The sequence below is a fragment of the Festucalex cinctus genome, chromosome 18, assembly GCF_051991245.1.
Source record: "Festucalex cinctus isolate MCC-2025b chromosome 18, RoL_Fcin_1.0, whole genome shotgun sequence".
NCBI lineage: Eukaryota > Metazoa > Chordata > Actinopteri > Syngnathiformes > Syngnathidae > Festucalex > Festucalex cinctus.
The window spans coordinates 19,746,495-19,772,827 of record NC_135428.1 but is presented as its reverse complement, the minus strand read 5'-3'; the positions used below and the strand labels follow the sequence as shown (position 1 = coordinate 19,772,827).

The 26,333-nt window shown below is 39.8% G+C and overlaps 1 protein-coding gene across 1 annotated transcript in view; it reads right to left on the bottom strand.

The window, feature by feature from the left end:
* jam3b (junctional adhesion molecule 3b) overlaps positions 1–24,018 on the bottom strand; it is a 53,171-nt gene extending 29,153 nt beyond the window's left edge. The window contains exon 1 of the mRNA XM_077505116.1: positions 23,891–24,018. Within this exon, the coding sequence (XP_077361242.1) occupies positions 23,891–23,939 (49 nt within the window). The 5' untranslated portion in view covers positions 23,940–24,018. The remainder of the gene's footprint in view (positions 1–23,890) is intronic.
* Between the last annotated feature and the right edge of the window lie 2,315 nt (positions 24,019–26,333).

Genomic DNA, 26,333 nt, shown 5'->3' with positions numbered 1-26,333 from the left:
TCGCCTATTCTTCCACCTTTCACAAAGTGCCTTTCCCCTCATATCATCAACATTGGGCTCATAAAGAAATGTGTACTATCTATAGACCCTTCCAGCTGACGTCACTGCTTGGCTCCCGCTGCGCCTCCCGGAGGGCAAACATCCCATAGCAAATGAATATAGAGAGCTTCATTTCCAAGCCTTTTCGTTAGGTGGGAAATACGTCAAGTGTCACAAAAAAACATCCAGAGTAGGACACTACATTACTGCAACTCATTGAAACCAGTCGTTTGGTATGGAAGCCCAAAAGTGTCAAAATTCAATAAATAAAAAGGCCTTTTTGAAATAACTATTCTTTTGATAAATCACAGGCAATTATGTAAAAATGGCCATTAAATTTTAAAATGAGGTGCTAGTATTATTATGAAAAGTGTTATGCTATTCTTTAATATGCAAAAAATATTTTATTTTGGTTAAATATTTCATAATGATTATTTTAACAACATCATACTTTTTAAAAAATAATGGCATTTAATTTATTTTCAAGGTTTTATAAGATAAGAAAACGTTGTTTTACAAAATCAGTTTTTATTTCATAATGTCCTTTTCCACAATGGTCTTCTTTTACATGATGACGTTTTACAGCCGAATGAGTTGGCCTGTCAATCAAATGACATGAGGCGGAGCCAGTTACGTGATTGGCTGAGTCGCTTATACAGACATGAGCAGCAGCACTTGCAGTATCGATTCACGCGTGGAGAGTTTAGCGCCTGATGAGGAGCCACGGCGGTCACAGGCTTGCTAAAGCATGGATACGGAAGATAAGTCACTTTCAGAAGTACTCCAAGAAGTAGCAAATCGTTTAGAATCGGATCATAACGTAAAGGCCTTGTTAAACTTCTGCGTCAGGCTACGGGGTAGGCGTCACGGCGATCTCGGCTCACACAGGTGGTCCCACCCACTGACTTTGATTGACAGGCCAACTCATTCGGCTGTAAAACGCCATTATGTAAAAGAAGACAATTGTGGAAAAGGACATTATGAAATAAAAACTGACTTTGTAAAACAACGTTTTCTTATCTTCTAAAACTTTGAAAATAAATTAAATGTCATTATTTTTAAAAAGTATGACGTTGTTAAAATAATCATGAAATATTTAATCAAAATAAAATATTTGTTACACATTAAAGAATAGCATAACACTTTTCATAATAATACTAACACCTCATTTTAAAATTTAATGTCCACATTACATAATTGTCTGTTATTTATCAAAAGGATCGTTATTTCAAAAAGGCCTTTTTATTTATTGAATTTTGACACTTTTGGGCTTCCATAGTTTGGAGCTGCTAGCTTACAAAAAAATGGAGTTTGTTGGAGGGCAAAGTGGAAGTGGAAGCCTAACGTATGTTGTTTTTGGTTGAAACAGTATGTCGATCACTACTTTCATGGTGTAAATTGTCATTCATGAAATCGTTTGTGTCCGGATATACTCGTCTTGCTGTATATCGAAGTCTTTGAGCTATCTTAGCTAGCTAGCTGCTAAAAAACAGAACACACGTTTACAACACATTCCTCAGCAGAAATCAGGCTCGAGTTAGTGTTAATTGTGATAATCATGTTAAATCAGTAACTTTTTGTTCAAAATGACTTGAATACTTATGCAAAAGTATGAATGATTGTTTCACTAAAGCTAACATGGCATATTCATCACGTCTGCCTCGAATTTACAATCAGAGGCTAATGTTATGACCAACTGTATATGAAAAAGAGAAAAACTACCTGATATAAAATGATCTGAGCATATCCTCGTACTTTTTGTGGGTGCAAAGCAGTTACGTCGTAGTTTCACGCTAGCCACCGTGCTCGTCTTTCACTCCTCACTGTCTTCCGCCTGGTTTAGAATCGCTGCCGGCAGCCGAAAGAATGATCTCATCTCTCTTTGAGCCATTAGAGCATCCGTCAGCCGCGCACAAGTTCACCATTGCGTTGGTTCCTGATTTATCAACTGTTTGACCTATTTTCTAGGTCACACTGATTGTTTTCTAATTCACTCGTATTGACGCCCTGCCCTCCACCGCAAGGGGCGCACTTAAGCGTGACGTCACACTAGAAGGGTCTATACTCAGAAACATCCAAAGTCAAACACCCCTGAAATTTCAGTTTTTTTTTAATTCAACCTCAAAACCTCTGGGGACGTGTTGCTCTTTCATGGGGATTTTAGGTTTAGTTTGTTTTTGCAATGTTACTAAAAGGGTACTAGTTATGAGGAAAAGTGAGATTTTAACGAGAGAACCAAAAATTGTTGTAACTTAAGGATAAGATGTACATATGGTCAGGGCAATAAGCTATATATAAATTAAGGCTGACAAGGCACAATGATAAAAATGCCACTTACCCGGTAATTGTATATAAATTGTTGGGTCTCGAGTGCATGCCATACATCCAATGCAAAATGAAACAACCTCGTAAATAGCTCGCAAATATCACATTTTTACTGTGTTGCAAACGCAATTCACAAACAACACGGACTAGTGAAGCATACACACACGTGATTTTACACAAAGACTGACAAACTCTAGGATTTGTACTGACTTGCAAAGTCCAGAAGGTGGACTCGCTGTCAGTTAGCCTCCCAGCCTTTAGATTTACTATTTTAGGAGAAAATCAATTTTCATCAATTTTTGACCGAAATGAGTGAAGTGATGTCATCATTACTGTGGCTTGTAAAAAAAAAAAAAAAAAAAAAAGTATAAACAACACTCACACACGTAAAGTGACTAGATAAGTGGAACTAACCAATGTATAGCTTGTCATTGCTGAGTACTTGTATTTGTCTGCTGTGATGGTTTTGTTAGTAAACAAAATGGGCTGTTCTGACAGTCTCGTGACTTCACACACATAAATGAATTAAATATGGTGCCCCCATAGTCAAGTACTAGTAGTGTTATACACTATTTATTATTATTATTATTATTTTTAATGAATGCTTACTCGGTTTAAAGGCAAAGTCAAGTCAAATATGTAATATTGTTACGTACTTCCCCATTAGTCTAAACAAGTCATTCTGATTAATATTCCATTTGTGGAATTTGAATTAAGCAGCAAAATCCACCTTTTTTTTTTTTTTTTTTTTATCCATCTCAGCTCTCTGCCATTTGTTGATGACTGAAAATGACATCACAGTGGTCAAGATTCAGTAAACGACCAATCCTGGCTCCCCTGTTTTCTGGGTTTGGTCATGTGACATTAGCAAGCTGAGCCTTTCGGTACTGTGATGTCATTTTCGGTCGACAGCAAGTGGCAAAATTGCTGTCCCCTGAGATGGATACAATTTTGTTGCTTAATTCATATTCCACAAATGCAATATTAATTAGGATACTGTGTTTAGACTAGTAGGGCTGCATAGAACATATATTTTTTTATTTGACTTCCCTGATCAAGTAAACAGCATCATAAAGAAGAAAGCACATTTAAAGACAACAGAGTTTTGACATCTTGAGCTGTGTTCCCTTTAAAAAAAATAATAAAAATCTGACAAAATGAAAGCGTGTGCACCCATCTAAGACAAAGCTTCCATTGGTGCAAATAAAACACTTTTGCGAAATTGTTTTACAATGTAAGTAAAGAATTTTGGAATAATCGATTTTCACAGACTTTTTTTTGAATGCCAAAATGACTCATTCCTCAAGTCATGTGAAGAGTCCTGGTGCAGAGCTTATCAGATCCTGGATGGTGTGTAAGAATAGTCGTGTTGTCACACTACTGCTTCACATGGTCTCAGCAGCCGAGTGAACCAATGTAGACCTTTGTTTTGTGACACAGTTTCAGACTGTAGGAGTGAATACATGCTTAATTAAACAGAACAGCACTGGCTTCTGGTTATTGTGGCTGAATGGGCTATGACTATTTAAAATACATGTTGAGAAAAAGGCACTGCATGACCCTGTTCAGAAAACATTATGTGTCATGTTATTTTTAAACGTATTCAACTTAAGTATTGCACTCACTTAAAATTGTCCTTGTGACTTAATACTGTCCTTATTATTATTTATTTAACGTGAAAGGTGACATAAAGCCATAACTGATGACACAATTTTCTTCTCTGTCAGTCCAAGTCTGTGCAAGGCCAGTTATTGCTGATAACTAAAGAACTCTTATGAGAGCAGGTCAGGTCTATATATAGACTATCAGCACCAGAGTGAGCCCCCGCAGCCTGCTAATTGGGATCCGTAGGAAGTACAAAGTTTAAGGCGTTCACAGCGTTTCTGACAATCTAATGATGAAATAATTGGCGGCTCATTTTGAGCCCAGGTCTGACACTTGAAGGAGACAGAGAAAGCCTTGTCAAAACAGATTCGGGCACAAGGCCAACCATGTGAGCAGGCCTCCCCTGGCGCAGCAGTTCAGTTATGCGAACAATCTGACATGCCACACATGCTGGATGTCCGAATGAATTGGGGAGCTCTGTGGCATCAGCTTAAAGAAGATCTTATACCCGTGGGCGGGGTTGGTTGTTGGATAATTCAACTCACTGCAACAGTTTTTCTGCTTTAGTATAAATATGTCAAATAGCATGTTTGGTTCAGGGCTGCTATCATGAAAATTTGTGCTCAATCACACCACACTTGGTGCCAGAATTAGCTCCTCACCACACTGCACAGATGGCATCACTCGCGCTCATTACAAATGCTTCACATTCTAGTCCGGGCTGCCCGACCCCTTTCTTAATCCTAATTAGGAATGCAATTTCCACGCAGGCCTTTTTCCAGCATGATGAAAATAAATTTGTATGGCTGCAGCATGGGATTATGGGTAACATTGCATCACTCTAAAATTTCAATGATATTTGTATAGATGACATTTCTGTCATAGAATGTTGTGAAAGGGATACTTGACTCATTGGAGGCATTTTCAACAGCAAGGAGATAATATTTTGTATAAAATTAAGGTGATAACTATTATTATTCATCCATCCATCTTCTACCGCTTATCTGAGGTCGGTTCGTGGGGGCAGCAGCTTTAGGAGGGAAACCCAGACTTCCCTCTCCCCAGCCACTTCAACCAGCTCCACCGGCGGGATCCCAAGGCGTTCCCAGGCCAGCCAAGAGACATAGTCTCTCCAGCGTGTCCAGGGTCGTCCCCGGGCCCTCCCGCCGGAACACCTCTCCAGGGAGGCGTCCAGGAGGCATTCGAACCAGACGCCCGAGCCACTTCAGCTGGCTCCTCTCAACGCGTAGAAGCAGCGGCTCGACTCGGAGTTCCTCCTGGATGACCGAGCTTTTCACCCTATCTCTAAGGGAGAGCCCAGACACCCTGCAGAGGAAACTCATGTCGGCTGCTTGTATCACAGCTCACAGCTCGTGACCATAGGTGAGGGCAGGAACGTAGGTCGACCGGTAAATCGAGAGCTTCGCCTTTTGGCTCAGCTCTTTCTTCAGCACGACGGACCGTTACAGAGTCCGCATCACTGCAGACGCTGCACTGATCCGCCTGTCGATCGCCCGCTCCATCCTGCCGTCACTCCATGATACCCCAAGATACTTGAACTCCTCCACTTGGGGCAGGATCTCATCCCCAACCAGGAGAGGACACGCCACCCTTTTCCGACTGAGGACCATGGTCTCAGATTTGGAGGTTTTGATCTTCATCCCACCCGGTGGGGGGGGGGGGGGGCTCACCAATGTTACAGTAGAAGCCAGTTTGTGGCGTCATGCTTTGTACATCACAGGCAAGTGTATTGTAAAAAAATGTTTTCCCTCTGCGATTGTTTAGGCAGTGGTTATTTTTGCCGCAACCGTCGGCAACCCTCCTCAAGCGTTATTTTGCTGTGAATGTCTCTGATTGTTTAATCAGAGGAGCAAGAAAATGCCGTGATTGCTTGTTGACATTACTAGCGGGTATGAAAAACACAAATTTGCATGTTGACAGCAAGGCACACACCGTCCCGTTGAGAGTACGTTAGCTTAACGGCCGGTTAGCATCACAAACTCACATGAGCTAGATGGCAAATTACCGGTCACCGCGGATTGTTTATCGACCGCTTCAGTATTAACCAACCACCGTCTGTTTTTTTTTTCTTCCCATAAGGCGTGCGTCGAAAGAGCTCTAGTAATTAATGAACTTTTGTTCGCCCCCAACAACACGAGCTTGCTTCTCTGTCCTCCTCAAGTGTCTTTAGCCTCCGCATGCTCTTAACTTTACGGCGACAGTTTTAGTGCACAATTTGCAAACGTTTTTTTTTTTTTTTTAGCATTACCTCTTGTAGCAAAACAGTCTCCACACAGCGAAGCTCACTCCCACTTTGCCGAAGACGTGACAGAACTGGCTCCAGCTCTTGCAGCCTCACACGCTCCTACATTGTTTTTTATGCAGCAGCGTCCAAATTGACATGAAGACGTATAATGTTACGCATTACGTCAATTTCGCGATATTCCAAATTTTTATCACCCAAAAAAATATCTACGATATGATATGGAACACCCCTACTGTCGACTGAAGATGACATCACATATGCTGAAGAAACAGGTTATGACCAATCATGGCTCATTTTGCTGACCAAACCCAGAAAAAAGGTGAGCCGTGATTGGTCGTTACCTATTTCCTCAGCAAAGGTGATGTCATCTTCAGTAGGAGTGTGACAATATATCGGTATCGCAATAAATCGTGATACTTTGTCTCCCGATATATTATCGATACATCTACGCAAGTATCGTGATATTTGTACTTAATATACAGCCACTATAAGGGCTCCATTGTTCATTACTTATTTAGCAATTACTTGGTGGACCACTAGAGGGAGCGCCTCTTAAGAGTGGCGGGGAAATGGACGGAAGTCTTCAGGTGAAGAAGACTCATGAGCTTAGTCTTTTTATTTCTTATTTGTATTTGATTATTTATTGATTACTTATTTATTTCATTATAATTCATTATTATTATTATTATTATTACTATTTATTATTATTATTTTATGATTAGTTTTATCATAGATTATCGTGGATTTATTACCTGAGCAATATATTGATAATCGTGGTATCGTCATATCGTGAGATAATCGTGATCATGAGCCTTGTATTGCATATTGCATCGTAGCATGAGGTAGCCAGAGGTTCCCACCCCTAATCTTCAGTCGACAGCAAATGGAAAAATGTGCTTTTAAAGGTAGTAATTGCACATGAAAAATAAATTAACTCTCAACAAAATATTAACTTTTTACTGCTGAAAATAGCTCAATGAGCCAAAGCTTAGAATCAGCATTGGCACTGTGAATTAACCAAGAATTTCAGTCCAGCATCACAAATGTCTGCCAAAAACAATGCAGCTAACAGGCTAATATGGATAGTAATGTGGGTTGCTTAGTCAAGTAGTTTTTTTTTGTGTGTTTTTGTTTTGTTTTTTTAAACCTTAAAATGGCCTACTTGAATGGCAAGTTGACATCGACGTTGCCGGGAGCAGAGCCACTCTGCTTGCATGGCCAGTGAGTGTAGACAGCCACGATGAGCTAATGCTCAACTAACAACTGAACAATACCACACAAAAGCACACAACAGAGACATGTTGATTTAGCAGGTCCAAAATGCTTAATCTGCCTCACTTCCTGCCTGCATGGGTTAAGAATGCCCGTTGAGGACTGAACTGAAAGGGTGCTTTTGTCAAGCACACAACTATTCACACAAGTCTGCTGACTTTTAATTCTGTTTTCATTAGTTGTGCATTCGGCTCCCATCAGATTCAGTAGTTCATTGATTTAATTTGCGTGCATGTGCAGTTATCTCACGTCATCTCGTTTAAACTAAATGCATTCGTTTCAACAATAATGTAACACGTGACACCAAATCCCAACGAGCACACAAATCAACAATGTGAATTAACGTTAACATTAATTGCCTTATTGTCACACTTTTAAAAATCAATGTAAAATATTTAACAGTCATCACTACTGTTTGTTACTTGTATACTGTTTAAGCAGACTCCATTCAAAATGCACACACAATCCTGTTTTTGTTCTCCTAGTTATTAACAATTGAATGCAAAGTAATAGGAAAAATCCATCCATTTTCCAAACCGCTTATTACAAAGTACTTATAAGATATATTAGACCGCTGTGTAAGTCCTGAACCCTGAACCCTGAACTTGAATCCTTCCCGTCCCACCTCTACCTGGGCAACTGGCTGGTTTTCTATCGGGGACTATACTCTATGTCCATTAACAAAATGATTACTTTATGGCTATCTATATCCATTACTGTATGTGAGGTTCAGTTTATACTTGCTGACTTTGTGGGAATTATAAAATATATAATATAATATAGTGATAATCATTATGAACATTAACATTATTTTAAAATGTTAACATTACGCATTTGAAATGTTTTATAAGTTTTAAACCGTAAACCACTTCATTCCCAGTGCTGTGGAAAACAGAACGTTTCATTTATCCTTGCAAAGCAGTCGAGTGGAGAATGTGAGACTAAAAAAAACGAGCGACTCCGTGGGCTGAGTGGTCACAGGTGATGTGAGCTTTGACATGCACTCATGCTCTGGTGATCATTTAAAGCTTCAACTTTAACAAATCATGAATATAAATGATGCAAGGCCTTTTCAGCAAAACATCCTGATAAAAGCAGCAACTGTTGGGGAAGACGATGCCAAATTCAGTGTTGAAAGACACAACTCAGACTAAATCAGGAATGTTACTCATTTCAAAACAAGGCCCCCTGAGACAACAAATGTGCATACAAAGACTTAAATAGTAAATAGTTTGTGAAGGCTTGCTGAGTTGTGGAATAGGGAATGCAACTTCAACAACAGCTGGGGAGGGAAACCATCACACCAACCCCCCCAGAAGCACCCCTTCTGGAGCCGTGCTTCCATCACCTGCTCAGAGTGGAACTCAATGGGTTTCCCTTGGAAATAACAGACGTATTGTAGGTATTGGGCTGCCAAAGTGCCACATCCTGCCAATCAGTCAGTTGTATTGTCAACTATGCTACCATGCGTACAGTTCCACAGAAAAAGGTACACTGTGCAAACAAATTGGTGTGGTAAACAATAGGGGTGCACCGATCACAATTTTCCGGCCGATCACCGATCCCCGATCTTTTAAAAAGTCTGACCTGCCGATACCGATTTTTGCCGATACCGATTTTTTTCCATTACACGCAGCATATGCCTTCAGTGTTCCAGTCTTGTTTTAAAGGAAAACATTGAACAATATCGTCGAAATAATACAAACGGGTTGTTTTAACTGCACATGAAGTAGTTCTCTCAAATAAAAATGAAATCATATTAGTCATCTCAGCAGAAGAGGACAGTGGCTGACTTTTTCAGACCTCTGAGGAGGGAGATGAGATTGGTGGAAAAGATCGGTTTATTTTTATGTGATCGGCCGATCACTCGATCTTCTAAAACCAAGGAATTCGGGGCCCATCGATCGGTGCACCTCTAGTAAACAATGAACACTTGAACGCCATGGTCATGCTAGAATAGAGGCAACCTTAGTCAACCTTAGTCAACTGCTGTCTTTATTTGAGTCAAATTAGTGTACCGTCTGTGCTTCCATGTAGAATTAGAATGTTTAGAAGTTTGTTGCTTAACACTGACCATGTATCCTACTTTGTTTCTTTTAAAATTGGGCATGTCTCACAATAATTAAACATTATGTCCCTTTCAAGGGCAAGTCAACCCAAAATTTGTCTTTACATTAGGATTTTCTATGCAGACACACTACTCTAAACATGGCATTCTGGTTAATATTGTGCTTGGAGGTGGCCATTTTGCCAGTTGCTGTTGACTGAAAATGACACCACAATAGCTGAGGGGTCAAGTAATGACCAATCACAGCTCACCTGTTTTCTGAAGCAAGTTTATGACTGGTCATAACTTCAGCCATGAGTAGGGTTGCCAACTGTCCGTATTAGCCGGGATACCCCATATTTGGGCTAAATTGTTACGTCCCGTACGGAACCTCAAAAGTCCCGTAAAATAATTCTCAATTCTTACATTAAATGCAGCAAACGGCATCTTTGCCATTTTTGGACCACAACTGCTCCTGTAGGTTGACAAGTGACAAGGAAGTTGCTCGTAGCCAATCAAATGAGTCGCTGAGTGTGACATTATGTGTAGATCTTGCAAGGTAAGAGAGGCAACGAGAGAGAGAGAGAGAGAGAGAGAGAGAGAGAGAGAGAGAGAGAGAGAGAGAGAGAGAGAGAGAGAGAGAGAGAGAGAGAGAGAGCGAGAGCGAGACAACGAAAGAGAGGCAACGAGAGAGAGAGAGGGGCACTTCCTGGTTTCATCACAGCTTCATGTCGCCTACACTCTAAACGCCAATCTTAATACGTTAATACGTCAGCTTCGAACGTATCAGCGGGAGCAATACAAGATGTATTCTCATACTATTTATGAACAAACACTGCGAGAATTTAGCTTGCTGGCAAGTTTCGCAATCAGCGCTTAACACAGCAAACCACACTCTACAGGTCCTAGATTAGCTAAAACGGCAGCCAATCACAGGCATCAGGCATCGTCACGTGCATTTGTTGTAGCGGCTTTTACTGAGCAAGTGGCTAGCTGCTAAAAAAAAAATAAATAAAATATATATATATATATATATATATATATATATATATATATATATATATATATAATAATAATAATAATAATAATAATAATAATAGTAATAATAGTAATAATAATAATGATAAGTAGTGTTGTCCGGTCGGTTAGGAAGAGAGAATGGATAAACCTGTAAGAAAGAAAATACTGCTGTTACAAGTATCCATGGAAAAAGTAAATTTGGTGAGTGACGCTCCTCTTTTGCATTTCTTTTTTTTTGCACCTGGTTTTTTATTATTATAATTTTTTTTTTTTAGGTAAAGAGGCAAATTGTGGTTTCTTTGAGGTTTTGTATGAGGTTACATAATGATGGCCTGCAGTAAGGATTAAAGGGAATGAATGTACAACCTTTGTGCATTTCGAATCTAATCAGAATATACACTGATTTCATACATCATGCTCACACCACCATGGCACCGTGCCGTGCACCTGTCCCTTATTTCGGGATGAGAAAGTTGGCAACCCTAGCGATGAGCAACTGTGATGTCATTTTCAAAAGTTGATTGCAAGTGGCAAAATGGCCGCCCTCTGAGTTGGATAAAAATGGGTGAATTTTGCTGCTTAACTCATATTCCAGAAACAATAATCTTATCAGAATGCCATGTTTAGACTAGTTGGGGCACATACGCCATTCTATTGTCAAGAATATTTTGAGGTAGACTTCCACTTTAAATTACAGTAGAAACAAAAAGTCTGTTTAGAAAAATAAGTGGTTAGTTGTCGAGCACCTTCATGACAGTGTGTAGAATCCCATCTGTTAGCAATGCGTCACAAGCCAGTGGGATGGGCCTGCAAGGAATATTCTGACTGCATAGAATTCTTTGAGAGTGTGCTCAACACGCCCAGCCCTCATAAGCCATGACTAACACTAAAATGCACAAACATGAGCTCACGTTCCTTCGAAGCATCACTGACTCAGTTGGGACTTGGACATTCAGTTTAGATCCGAGAAAATCATGGATTCTCCTCTTACAGCGGAACATTACCACAGACACGCTCAACCGAAAGAAGTTGGCCAAAGATGTTGACACAAATGATCTATCGCTATGTTGATAATAAGAGCTAAAACTAGTTGCTCAGTTCTGTACGAGTAAACCTTGTGGAGGGACTGTTGGGTTGCTGAAGGAGGGTGGATGGGTATTCATTATAATGGCCGTATGGAGGCTTTTTCGACACATCCATCAGCAGCACAAATACAGATTCAATAAAAGTCAGGTTGAAAGCTAATAAAACCATCCAATTCTTCCGTGTCAAACCAGCATGCGCAAGAAAAACAGTAACTGTGAAACACAGGGTTTAACTTTGATGTGGGGAGCAGAGAATGTAGGTGTAGGCAGCAGGTTGTTTTTCTCTGTGATTCATTTTCCACAAAAAGCACACACGCAATCTCAGTTGTTGTACATGCCTCAAAAAGTTAACCTTTCTGCTAAATTGCCTTATTCTTGTGATTTCTCCTGTTTATTTACTCAATAAGTTACTTTTTTTCTGCTGTAGGATCCTTTATTATTTAGGAATTTTCTCAACTAAATATCACTCATCTCTGTACTCTTTGTAAAGCTGACAACATCTCATAAAAAAAAGGCAAACATGAAGAACAGTGATCCAAGAGCAGTTTTTCAGCACTTTTGATCAATCATATAATTTTCAGTTTACATGGAAACTCGATTTGGCACACATTACCAGTGCAGTGAAGGGAGTGAAAGTGAGCGATAAAGAATTCTTTTTTTTATTTATTTTATCTATGATTTGTTCAAGTTAACAAAACATAAGGCTAGATAAGTAGTGACTTAAACTTCTGATAGTAACAAAGTGCAAAACTTGTAAACTAAAACTTTTCAAAACATCACGAGTGTACAGTGACTAATTATATTTGAAGCTGTATGGCACGTAATGAATATTTTAAGTCTTGGGAGGTCCATGATACTAATGTGCTGTGATAATTATGGCTCTCAGAGGAAGCATCTCCCTGCTCTAGACCAGCTTTTTAAGGTCATATGTTTACGCTTTGCTAATGACCGTGGAATTCATGTTGAAGTCTGATGAAGACAGAGGAAATGGCATACGTGATAACGTTGGTCATTTGGACAATTGCTGAAGATTTCAGGAAATGAAGGTTAATGTTTGGAATTGTTTTGTAATAACCACAATTACAACCTTTACAACAAACATAAAAAATGCAATAAAAGTCATGAAATCCCTTCACACAGATGTAGAATGTTCACTATTTAGTGCTCAGTTCCTTCTTTCTGTTCTTCCAGTTAAGTTCTATATAGAGCTGAAATCTGGACAACTCAAGAGTTATTAATTACAGTGATGACACATGATAAACTGATAAACATAGGCTGGTGAAACCCACCCAAATAGCTTCTATTTCACTTTTGGTTTCTGACACAGAAAGAGAGCAGGCCCACATGCAAAGCCCCACATTCTATTGGAGCTCAGACAGAGGCCAGCCACCATGCTACTAACGCATGGCCTATGCCTGGCATCCTCACAACTATTTGAGGCACTTACTTACCCCAAAGTATGCGCTCACATACACACGTGGCAACAGCCCTGTGTGTGAGTGTGTGTGTGAAGTACATCTGAGCTTCTACTTGTGCATGAGCCCCATCACTGCCTAAAAGGCACAGGCCATTCATATACAGGTGATGTTTTCGAACAGAATCAAGAAAGTCCATTAATGCTGCAAGCTATCAACTATTTCATCTGTATTTATTCCTGTTCTATTTAACAAGTCTATGAATACAGTGTTTTGTCTTTCCAGAAGATTGAAATGGTTTAAAAAAAATAAAATAGAAAAAAATAAAAAAGATAACAACAACAACAGCTTGAGGGGCTAAATGGTCTAATTTTCTTGAATATTTTAATCATTTGACCAAAGTAACAATAGTACAAGGGAAAGATACAATTCTGTCTCAGAGCAGTTGGCTTCACTATTAAGCAATTCACATCATGGAAATCAACAACCAAATTCAGTCCAACCCCTGTCCAAACTTATCATTACAGAAGATATGTTCTCACTGTAGCTCAATTCCGCTTTTCTTTTTTTTTTTTTTTTTTCCAATATGCGACAATTATCAGGTTTTTCTTGCAGTGTGAAGATTTTGTCAAATCTGACCTGGGCCTCTTTCGTATGTGGATAATACACACATCCAATGCATCAGCAGTATGAACGTTCATCCGTACACATCCAACCTATACATCATCAAAAGCCAAATACGCTCTGCGAGGGCAGGGGGCGATGGTCATTCTTGAATCTGCAAATTTATAGTAACTGTTGATTTTATATTTCACTTTAATTTAATCCCACTTGAAACATGAATCATGAATTGGAGATTTGTAACAAAAACGCTGAATTGGGGAACACGATGTAATGTGAAAGAAAATCAACAACATTCCCTTGTAGAGTGAACTACTCGCAAAATGCACCAGACTTTAGGATTCAAGCGTACTCAAACATGGCACAGATTTCCTGGTGTGAGTGATTTGTTATTGTGACTCACACACCAAAATGAGTCAGGGTCAAAACTAGAGTTTGTCCTGCTACATAAAAACAAAAACCCCCCCCCAAAAAAAACAGGTCACACACCTCCCTAGTTACTGTCCTGTGTCAAGCAGTATGAGAATCACTTGTTTATAGCAAGCTATCGTCCGTTGCTCAACGCTTCGATCATATGCGATCATGTGCTCTACAGTGCATCTTTTACCATAAATAGAAGCTGGCATCTGGTTTCTCATCACGTTGGAGATAATGTCCAACTCGTTACGTACTGCCACAAGAACCAAATTGTAATTATTGGCATAATTATTACTCAGCTGTACACTGAGGTTTCAATACTTGTGACCTATTCTGCTCGCAACGTGGACTTGAGTTAGTGTTACAAAGTAGTGCTAAGTGTGGCCTTATTATACTCTTGGACACACACAACACATGCACGCAAACACATCGCTAATAACTCATTTAAATGGGCACAAAGATTTGTGCATCATGCTTTACCCCAAGCACTGAACTACACCGTCATTGCCAAGTGTGGATGTACTTAGTCATTCATTTGTGCAATGAAGTCAGCAATGATGCTTTGAACATATAATTTCGACCCCTCAGGATCTCTCTCTTATTACTATTATGAAAAATGTAGCTTGATGATGTTGCAAAGAAGCGATATATTCTACATGATCCATCGAAATTAATACGGTTGTCACAGCATGCACTCGATGTCTGATTGTTATGATCAAAGGCCATAAAAGACAAATGACATCTGGCCATCAGTGTTAGTTTTTGTCATCAACATTTTTAATAAGTTTGCAGGGTCATTAATATCTGTGTTGTTTTTCTTCTGAATTCTGGATTTGTCATTAACATGTTTGAATTTGTTTACAGGAAGATCTAAGTGAAAATGGTTGTTTATGTTTGTCTATACTAGGGGTGGGCGATATTACGATATTAGATCGTTAAACGAAACGTGGGGCTCACGATCTGTCATTTCTGTGGAATCGTCTGATCAGACAGTTGATAGACGCACAGCAGACAGCTGAAAGTTGTGCCTTCCGCCGTCGAAAAGACAAACAACTTGTAGATTAGTGCGCGTCTATCAGCTGCATGCGGGGCGCCGCGCAGTGATACTAACGAACAGAAAAGTAGTGCCTGGTGGTAATGGCTTCTGACTTGTTTTTCAGAAAAGGAGTTTAATGATGCAAATGTATCACTCTTTTGAACACAAATTGTTTTGGAAGAAAAACCCTTTATTTCCGTGACCCCAGCCAGCTTGCTGGACTATTTTCCTCTCGTCCAACACCGGACCAGAACTCGTGTCACAGAACACTGTCAAGGGTAAGTCAGTGCTGATCGAACACACTGGAGGTGAGGATGAAATAGAGATTCATGTCAAAAAAGCCGAACTATCCCTTTAATACCCTAGTATTTATTCAATACTCTAATTTAATTTTTATTTCATATTAATTTAAAAAAAATCATGATAAAATCGAAATTGTGATCTTATAATTAAAAAATTGTGATATTCAATTTTTGCAAGATTGCCCACCCCTAGTCTATACTAGACCAGACCAGGCAGGATCTACCCCCTCCTCTATCCCGAAGTTGGTAGCCTCCAACACACACACACACACACACACACACACACACACACACACACACACACACACACACACACACACACACACACACACACACACGCATCCTTGTACATATATCTTTGTGAGGACATCCATTGACATAATGCATTTCCTAGAGCCTTACCCTAACCGCAACCATCAAAAATGATTGCCTAAACCTAACCCTTACCCTAACCCCAACCATAACCCAATTCAAACCTAAACTCTAAAACCAAGTCTTGACCTTCAAAAAGAGGTCTTGCAAAGTGAGGACCGGCCAAAATGTCCTCACTTCACAAAAATGTCCTCATTCTGTTGGATAAAGACGTATTTTGGTCCTCACTATGTATTATGTACAAGAACACACACACACACACACACACACACACACACACACACACACACACACACACACACACGCATCTTGTACATATATCTTTGTGAGGACATCCATTGAAATAATGCATTTCTTAGACCCTTACCCTAACCTTACCCATCACAACTGATTGCCTAACCCTAACTCTTACCCTAACCCCAACCATAACCCAATTCAAACCTAAACTCTAAAACCAAGTCTTGACCGTTAAAAAGAGGTCTTGAGAAGTGAGGACCGGCCAAAATGTCCTCGCTTCACAAAATGTCCCCACTCTGTTGGATAAAGACGTATTTTGCTCCTCACAATGTAATATGTACAAGAACACACACACGCACCCACCCCCATACGCACACACACGACCGTAATGACAATTAGCAACATAGAAAATGAATGGATGGATGTTGTTTGAGAGAAGTCATTTTCCAGAAGTATTATCAAAGACCCCATTTCCAGGTGCACCCATTGGTTTGGAATAAACTTGTGACAAACACCTGAGCTTGTCAGAGGTCTACCTTGCAGCTATTTTTAGGCAATAATTGCCCCTACAGCCTGGTAAACAAAAGATGACTCCAGTGCCATTATCTGTTTATGGCTGCTAGTGTGAAAGTCTTTCAGGGCAACACTGGCTAAGCTCCCTATAGTTCATTGCCTCAGTCTTGTCTTAATGAAAGTGCTAATTGGTTTACTAACCGGCAGCTTCCCAATGTTTGATCAGTGGTGGTCTCATTTGACCGATTGATGTACTGTCAAGTATCCAGCAAACACACAAGCAGGAATACTGTGCTTCTCCCGTGAAGGGAACATGTGACCCCCGATAAATATCATCAAACAAAGTAATTTGTGTGCTGTAGTTGCCTGCCTATTGTCATGGTCTATGTCCGAATCTGCGCATTGCTCCCCATATAGGGCACTATTTAGGGGTCATGTCATTTTGTAGGGGTCCCCCAATGTAAAAAAAAAAAAAAAAAAAAAAAAAAAGTAGTTCACTCAAAATTACCCACAATGCACTCAATGAAAAAGTAGTGAGCCATCGATGGTCACTCAACCCTTTAATATAGATGGATTGCGAGGATGAAATAAAACGGTGTGAGAGCAAGCATGAGAATCAAAGCGATACATTCTACGTACATACATAATTTGTTTCAGAAAATGTGCGCAACAAAGAAAATAAACTACAATTTTAAAACATCATTGACAATAAACAGTCAGAGATTTATTCGCCGGTGCATAATGACACGTAAGGTGGTCATGTGATATGCGATGAGCACTAAGTAGTGAGCTGGCTGTCCGAATCGCCAAACAGAATGCGGGCACTATATATTGTACTACAATATAGTGTGGGTGGAGATTAGGACACAGCCATGATGATCCAATTGCAGAAATATTGAACAATTACAGCATATGTTGTGTTGAAACAAAATCGCTATAGTGCCAGTGTGCTTACTGGGCAGGAGCGATCATTCGAAATTCTTATTCTAAACAGGAAACGTTCTTTTTTTTGGTCATAACCACTGATATCTTTAAAATTTGTCATTAAAATGGCCACGTTTACATGGAGAGAGACTTTTTTTGGCGTTCTGATTGAAATCATTCCGATTAAAGAACTGTGGTCACCTGTTTACATGTGATGTGATCCATTCCGATCTTCCGTTACATGTTCCGGTCCATTAATCTGATCAGTCCCACGGCAGCCATGAGACCGGCGGAAATCGATCCCGATTTATTAAGATGAGCAATTTGTCATTTAGCACAGTAGCTGTGATAGTTTTAAGACTTGAAACAATATCTTGATTAAAAAAAGAACAAGTTCCCAAAACAAGATGCTGCCATTTCAATGGACGGAAAGGATGACATCACAAGTATGCATTTACATCAAAATAGAGCATGCGCATACCCGATTAAACTGTTCACATGATGCTTGTTCAGATTGGCAAAAGGAACCTCTGTCAATCCGATTGAAATTCCATTTGGATTCAGCAATTTCATTCTGATTGAGGACTTTATATGGAGCATTTTCATTCCGTTTGGCCATTTGGATTCATTCTAATCAGATTACATGACTCCATGTAAACATGGTCATTGTGTTATGGCTTTTTTGACATGCTGGTCTTCTTGAAATTTGAAACAGGTACCGGCTTGTGCCATTTTTGGAACATGACCGCGTTTAGGCCAAGGTGAATATGTGAGCATGAATGACTAATCTAAATATGTCAGATTACATTAACAATCCACAGCAACGTCCCTCCTTAACTATAAAAACAACTGACATGAGAGCACACTGAGACTGGAAATGTAACAAACACATTTCACAGTTTTGTAGAAATAAAATCCCATTGCTTTGAGTTAACACTACAGTTGTACTTGAAAGGTTACCTACCCTTGGGGTAGGTAAACTATTGAGCACAACTGTAAAATGTGTAAACTGTGTACAAAAGCAAAACATTGCTTAATAATGACACAATAACGCTATGAATCGTCACCAAAATTCACATGCACATCTCCACATGTCAACTTCTATAATGCCACAGCAATAGTATTTTGTATTTTATGGGCATTAAGGCTTTTTCTCATGCACTGAAATATCTTGCTGTATTTAGTTTCTTCTAGCATCCAGATGATGATTCTAGCATTAATTTGTTGGGGCACATATCCTCCTGACTACCAGCAATTCAAATTTGTCCTCTGTAGTGGACCTTTTTAAACCTGAATATCTCCCACCCAGTGCATACGATTGAATTAACTAATTTTGTGCTCTATAGAGGACATTCAGAGCTTTCCAATGATACCAAATGTGTAGGGGTGGGGCTTTGCTACCTTTGGTTGCATCATAAAAGAAAAATGGCTTCCCTCAGTGCAAGCACTTTTTAGGGAAGAGGAAAAGTAAATGTACTGCATAACACTTTTTATTGAACAAATTTAGGCTTTTAATGTTGTTGGCATGTTTTTTTTTTTTTATCAGACTCTTAAGAACACAAAGTATAGTTTGAATTATTTTAACTGTATTTGAGCCTAGCATTTAAGTTTTAAAAAATGTCCTCTCTAGTGGATACATCATAGAGTAAAATTAAAAACTTTTTTTTCTCCAAACATTTATTTTGCAGTATTCCAATTACTTCACAAAGACTGGGGAATATCAAAATAAACATGACTGGACATTTTATTTTTTTCCTGGTAGACAGGAGGATATAGTGTGCTCATAAGTTTATGTAAACTTTCAAGCACAACTGTATGGTGAGTGGCTACATTGCCAACTCCATTTGCAAATGCTTTGATTGGTTCTATGAAAGACAAAAAAGACAAAAACCCCAAAACAAATGGAATCAGCATAGAGAGATAAATACCGACGGTGAAAGGAAAAATGACAGGCAAGCTTGCCAGGAGGGCAATTGTCTCCTAAGAGGTCATCGTACAGCTCAACAAAGACTAAAATGAATACTTTTTGTATAACTTTGTACAAGCGGTGCTTTTCAACATAAACATCTGCTATATGTTACAGTGAATTCAGTATTGTAATAAAAGCAGGACACGGCGGATCCTTGTCTATGTCAAGTTAACATTGATTTGTGCCTCAGGATGGTTCATGATCACACCGAACATGTTTTCCAAATGCCTTCATCTGGCAACATGCCTGAGCTTTCTTCACAGCTATCCCTCCTTTATATATAAGCAAACTCATCAACAGGGCTGCCTTTTATCTTTCAGGCAAACAGGTGGCTAAGATTGTTACACATAATAGAGGAGGTTTTCAGGCTCCATGTTTTATCTATTTGGAATGTTACATTTGCTTGCATGGACACTCAGGTTTGGGAGGGACGCTGTAGATATTTCTGGTGACGCCTGACCATGCCACTGCTTGAAACACCTCCACCCACTCCTGCTCAGCTGTTTCAGGCAATTCCAGAGTAAGCAGCCATGTGCGGCATTGACTTTATACTGTGTCAGGGCCACAATAGTCTATAGAACAATATTTATGACAGCCTGTAAGGTATATGACCAGTCACAAATCATCAATCAGCAACTTTGTAAAAATTTGAGTGAGCAGTACTCTGAAATGATAAGTCCCCAAAAATCATTCCTTTCTCGCTGTGACATCTGAGCCGAGAGCAAAATGTCAATATGCCAGAGCCGACTCTCACTCAGCGGTTTCTGATATGAATAACTCCTGACTTGTAACAAACAAATGCAGAGAGCATCAAGGGACTTCTGTTTGTCTGCTGCCTGATACTGCTTGTCCATTACTCTCTTTACAGTGAAATGTCAGACTGTATGTGACTTGCCCATAGCGGGCATTACGTGCCATTCAGTGTGTCCTCCAAACATTTGCTCACAAGCTTTGGGTGCGTCAGGAAACATCTGACAACATACTGCTCCTAAGGGAGCGACTATCAGCAGTTAGCTTAGGGGATATTGACTCCTGTCTCGCCAAACGGCTGCACTACACATGCCAAACAATGAGCGAAGCATCGACCTTTGATATTATTTTAGACAAATGTTTTAAGGCATTATTTCAGACAAACGTTTTAAGAGTGTGCTTGAGTAGTGGCATCCGAAGAGGACCACAGTTATGTGTAGGTTTCAGAGGGTCTAAATCTCTGTCGAGTGATGAAATGGCTTATCAGTGGAGTACATACAAACAACCATCTAATGGACAGCTCCCTAACTTATCTTATCACTCAGATAAAGAGATGGCTCCAATAGGACTTAATTGTTATCCATGAGTGGAAATACAGATAGTCATAGATAGAATATAATTAAATGCTTATCTAAGTGTAATTATGCTCCACCATGCTAGTCACAACCGCTTGAGTCAAATTATTAAAATAATAGGAAAACTTAGGTGTTTCCTATCGACCAGGGGTGTCAAACTCATGTTAGTTTAGGGGCCGCATGGAGAAAAATATATTATAAAGTGGGCCGCATCGGGAAAATAACGCTATAAAACTTTTGTTGTCAATTGTTGTCAATTAAATGCAAAATTATGTGGACCTGCCGTAAATTACGGAGCTCAACTGTAATCATATATATTGTTCTGAAAAATAACACGAATGCAAATGGAACGCGGCAATACTTACTTACGGTATACGTTCCGGACGTGTTAAATCGACCGGTTTTGCATATATATTGTTCCCAGAATGCATTGCGTGGCGCAGTTAATGTTGTTATAAGGATGTTAATCCTTATCATGTATAATATAATGTTACCAGTAATTGATTTATGTCGGTGTATGATTACAAAAAATAAAAAATAAATAAACCGTAGTTTAATTGTGTGTGGTATAATGACATCCAGGACAAAGATTCCCCGTACAACTTGCATTGCTCATCTGAGAGCTGCTTGTGAAATTACAAATTTATATGTTTGACTGTGGCCGGCTGATTAATTAGTCCGACATTACAATTTTTTTTTTTTTTTCTTTACAAAATCATCTCGCGGGCCGGATTAAACCCATTTGTGGGCCTGATCCAGCCCGCGGGCCTTATGTTTGACACCCATGCTATAGACAAGAGTCAAAGTTTGTATTTGATCAATACTAATCCACTTTGAGCATCTTCCAGGATCTCACATATTTTGCTCCACTCTTGGCAAGGATAGTGAGAGTAGATGCTTTTCTTTGGAATAAGAGAAGAAAAAAATGAAACTGCTCAGATGAAGCGAACAATGTAAAATGTCAATGCATTCCATTAGGTCAGATTGGAAAGTCTGCTGTAAGCATGTGCACTTAAAATAACAATGGCCTGTGTCTTCGGCTCCATTGACAGATGACGAGAATGATATTTGTAGCTATGTTCAGTCACATTGGCTTTAGCATTCACTTGGAATATAGTGGCTATGTGACCATTAAGAGGATAGCAGTCCATAGATTGCAAATGCAACTTACAAATAAAAGGCACATCTCATAACACACTAATATAACAGATTGGGTGACCTGAAGAAAAATGCAACCATGTGAAAGCAACATTTGAAGCAGTGTGACTCCAAAAATAAATGCATTTCAATTAGTGGTATTATCATGGCCTATCAGTGGCTATTAGTATTTCACAACACAGCCTTTAGCTAGCTTCAATTTAGCCAGATTAATGCTGTTTCTAAAGACACAGGCAATGCTGGCTCTGAGCCAGTTGACCACATGGCTAAGCCCCTGTCCAAGCAAGACAAAAGAAATTCTTAAATCTTCACCAGCTCACTGCTCCCTCTGAAAATGTCAATTGTGCTCTTGCCATGCCTTGTCACAGATTTACTTGGGGGAAACGCTATCAAAAGTACTGACTAACACCCCATAGCCTCATGTTATACAGTATACTATAAATTCAATTGTGAATTACTAACTTATTTTGCGAGTCTCTTTTCCTCTGCACACAAAACTTTACACAGCAACAAGAAATCTACTCTTTCAACCATTTCATGTCTTTCATCTATTTCATGTCTTTTATCCCTTTATCTCTCTCATGTGTGCAGCCACAAAATATATATTTTTTTTTAAAAAAGGCTGCACTGTGATTAAGATTAAACCATTTATACACGTGAACTTTTGATTGCTATTTTGGTCCACTGTTCCTCCAAACTTGTGTCCAAAGGTTAAGGCAGAGAAACGCAATTCATGCCAAATCATGGTAGTTTTTACTGCTATGTAGGCCTATCCACCAGGAAGGAAAACTAAGTGCAAATCAGTGTTTAATCAAATATTTAAAAATACAATTTTTGGCATTGTCCTTATTGGGGGCACTTAACTACTCTACACAAATTACTTCATTTGGTAATTGTATATAGCCTATATATAAAAAAATAATAATACACGAACCTGTTGCTGATTTGCGTGCTTGGCCACCACTAAAATCAGGCTCGAAGAAAAAAGGTCACATAAACAACCCTGATTGCCAAAAGGAAGCACAGCAGTGAACACGTACCACGACAAGTGGCTCATTTAACGATGAGTCATTAAAACCCACGAGGCTACTGAGAATATTAGTTTCCAGTAATCTTTCGAAACAGGTCGATGAGACTCCTCATTTGTTATGGTGCGAACCGTTCTGTTTAAACTCAGCGCTCCCCTCCACAGGTGTGTGTTCATCACTTCCAGCTGTATGCTGAGAAAACGGCGATTAACAGAGCCGATTCTGTTCGGCCGTTCGGTTGGGGTTGCACTTTCAAAGAGTTCACATACGAGTGCGGTGAAAGGAGGGTGCAGAGGACGCTGCATGGCCTGACTCCTCCCGCGGACTGCCTGCTTTATTCAGCCGGCAGGAAAAACCGTTATCTCGCATCACTACTTCGAACATCGCGGCGGCCCCACAGCCACGCTAAATAGTTAACGGCACGTCCACGAATCATGTTTAATTCACAAGTACTGAAGCGTCCTTTGAACTTAAAAGACGGAAACTTTTCGGAAAAGTCAGCAAAACGCGATGGGGTGCGCACGCAATGCAAACACGGGCATACATAAATGCATAATACGACGAAACGGTAGTCTGCGAGGAAACGATGGTTTTAATGAACTGGTCAAAGCAGCTTAAAACCACTCGACATGCTTACTTCGTATTCTGTTAGTAAATTGTACCAAAATGACCATTTTTGTCATATTTCGTTAAGACACAAAGTCATACAGCCTCTAAAAGAGATCAAAGAGGTTCGTCCGTCTGGTATGAGTTTATATTGTTGAACGAACCTTCTAAGACGGGATCCCTTTCATGTCTACCACTGAACTCAAATCACGACCAAACAGGGTCAGAAGTAGCTGTTCTTAAGTGACATGCTTTCCGGTGACTAAAAGGAACAAATGTGAGTATGCTGTATTGATTTTTGTACTTACAGTGAGTTGAGAGGAGAGTCAGGAGCCAAGCCAGACGTGCTTTCGCCATCTTGGGAGTCGATGCTATGATCGCTTTGACCGGCAGTACATGCGCAAAGTAGCCTAAACAGATTTGGCATGGGACTGAGTGAAAGAGGGAGGGAGGGAGGGAAGGTGGGCGGGATTGGGGAAGAAAGAGAGAGAGAGAGAGAGAGAGAGAGAGAGAGAGAGAGAGAGAGAGAGAGAGAGAGAGAGAGAGAGAGAGAGAGAGGTGGGGATGGAGCAAGCACGAGAGACAGGGGTGGGGGCTAGAGAGGCATTCTAGTAGGTTTCCATAGCTACCGAAAGCATCAGTTAAGTTGCCAAGAATTCATAGTTGATACGAAGTGGGAGACTTTTGTTTTGTTTTACTACTGTGGCCTTGTGCATTGCAGTTGCACCGGGGGTGAGCAGAGCCCAGTGGAAAAAAAAAGAGTGACTGGAACATCTTGACTGAGATTTCCAACCCGCGTAACCCCTGACGCAGAAGAGTGTCTGCTATCTATCCAAAGAGACCAAAATAAAATGGAATGTAAATGCAAGCAAAACAGTGCAGCCAAGTTACACAAACACAATACATTTTATTAATATTCAGTACTTTATTATTTTGTAGTTATTTATATATACATCTTTTTTTGCTTTGACTTGAAAGTGCTTCCTTGAAATCTTGGACTATTTTCACAGACTGTGCACCTGCATGGTGGCACAAATGCTGGTGGATTTAACTTCAACTCATTTTTAACAACACCAGGCTTGCTGCACGTTTGCTAATTTGGAAGACTGCGGTCTCCTCGAGCTGGACGGGCCAGCGCAGCACAAGGAGTATCTTGAAGATGTGCCTGGCGAAGTGACTTTTGGTGGAAGAAAGTCGATCTAAACCTAACACCTGCTCAGACCACGTCTAACCACGCAGGGTAGCTAGCTAATGCGATTCATTCAAAAATATGTGAACAGCATTCATCAAACCTTTTGAATCACTGTGTTGGCAGAGTATTTCCAGTATCTTTAGGATCAACAAATAAGATAATTAAGATAATATATATATTATATTTATGGAGGAATAACTCCAAAGCCTTGTCTGCCAGTGTGGAAGAAGACATAAAAGAATCAAAGCATCAAAGAACCAAAAGGATTACTGTTATGTAACAAACATTCATGCAATACAGTAGCAATATACTAACTACAGTATTTAAGAGCACATATTCTCACACCCATTGTTCAAAATTGAATTTTGCTGTCATTTCTTTCACCTTTTCATTGCTTGCAGAAAAAATAAAAATAAATAAAATAAACAATTAAAAACGGGAGTATTGATCAGTGTGGTGTCCATCCGAATGTTGAAACTAGTGACAGATTTTATTTGGACTGGGATGACTCAGTGGCAGAATGGTTGTCAACCATCTGCAAGGTTGTTGGTTCAATCCTCACCCTTGGTGACCATGTTGAAGTGTCCTTGAGCAAGGCACTGAACCCTGATTTGTCCCCATTTGAATAATACTGAAATGATTTTTATTTTTTTTTAATGTGGGTCAAATATGGCACATGAATGAAGTGTCTTAGTTAAAGTTGAATTAAGGCTGATATCCGGCACCAGTTGTCTGGCCCAGCGTAGGGCCACAGTCGGGCAAGCTATGGCCTTATGTGGCCCACAATGTGGATTCCAGATGTGGGCCACTAAAGGACCACTTCATTGGAGTATCTGGGCCAAGTGCAAGTTGCTTGTGGTGGCACACCATCAATGCTGACTGGAACATGACAACAACAATCTAACTAAAACCAAGCCAACAAAAACACAAACACAAAATTATCCATCCATCCATTTTCTTGACCGCTTATTACTCACAAGGGTCGCAGGGGGTGCTGGCACCTATCTCAGCTGGCTCTGGGCAGTAGGAGGGGGACACCCTGGACTGGTTGCCAGCCAATGGCAGGGCACACAGAGACGAACAACCATCCACACTCACAAGCACACCTAGGGACAATTTGGAGCACCCAATTAACTTGCCATATATGTTTTTGGAATGTGGGAGGAGACCAGAACACCCACCCAGAGAAGACCCACGGGAAAACATGCAAACTCCACCCAGGAAGGAAGGAGCCTGGACTTGAACCGAAGACCTCAGAACTGGGAGGTGGACAGGCTAACCACTCATCCACCATGCCGCTACTGCTTTTAAATTATTGTTCAACATAATTTATTTTAAATAAACTCAGGCCTGTGTTATTTAAAAACAGGTGGAAATTGGTGACAAATTGAAGAGATGGATAATGTAAATTGGAACAAAAAAGAACAGAACAACCTCCAAAGAAATTAAAGGTTAACTCCAGTGTTAAAGATGGCATCTAATCTATATTTTGAAGTTTTGCAATAATTTTTGAGAAGCACTTTTTTTTTTTTACTTCCAAATTAAATGGTCTCTCCTTA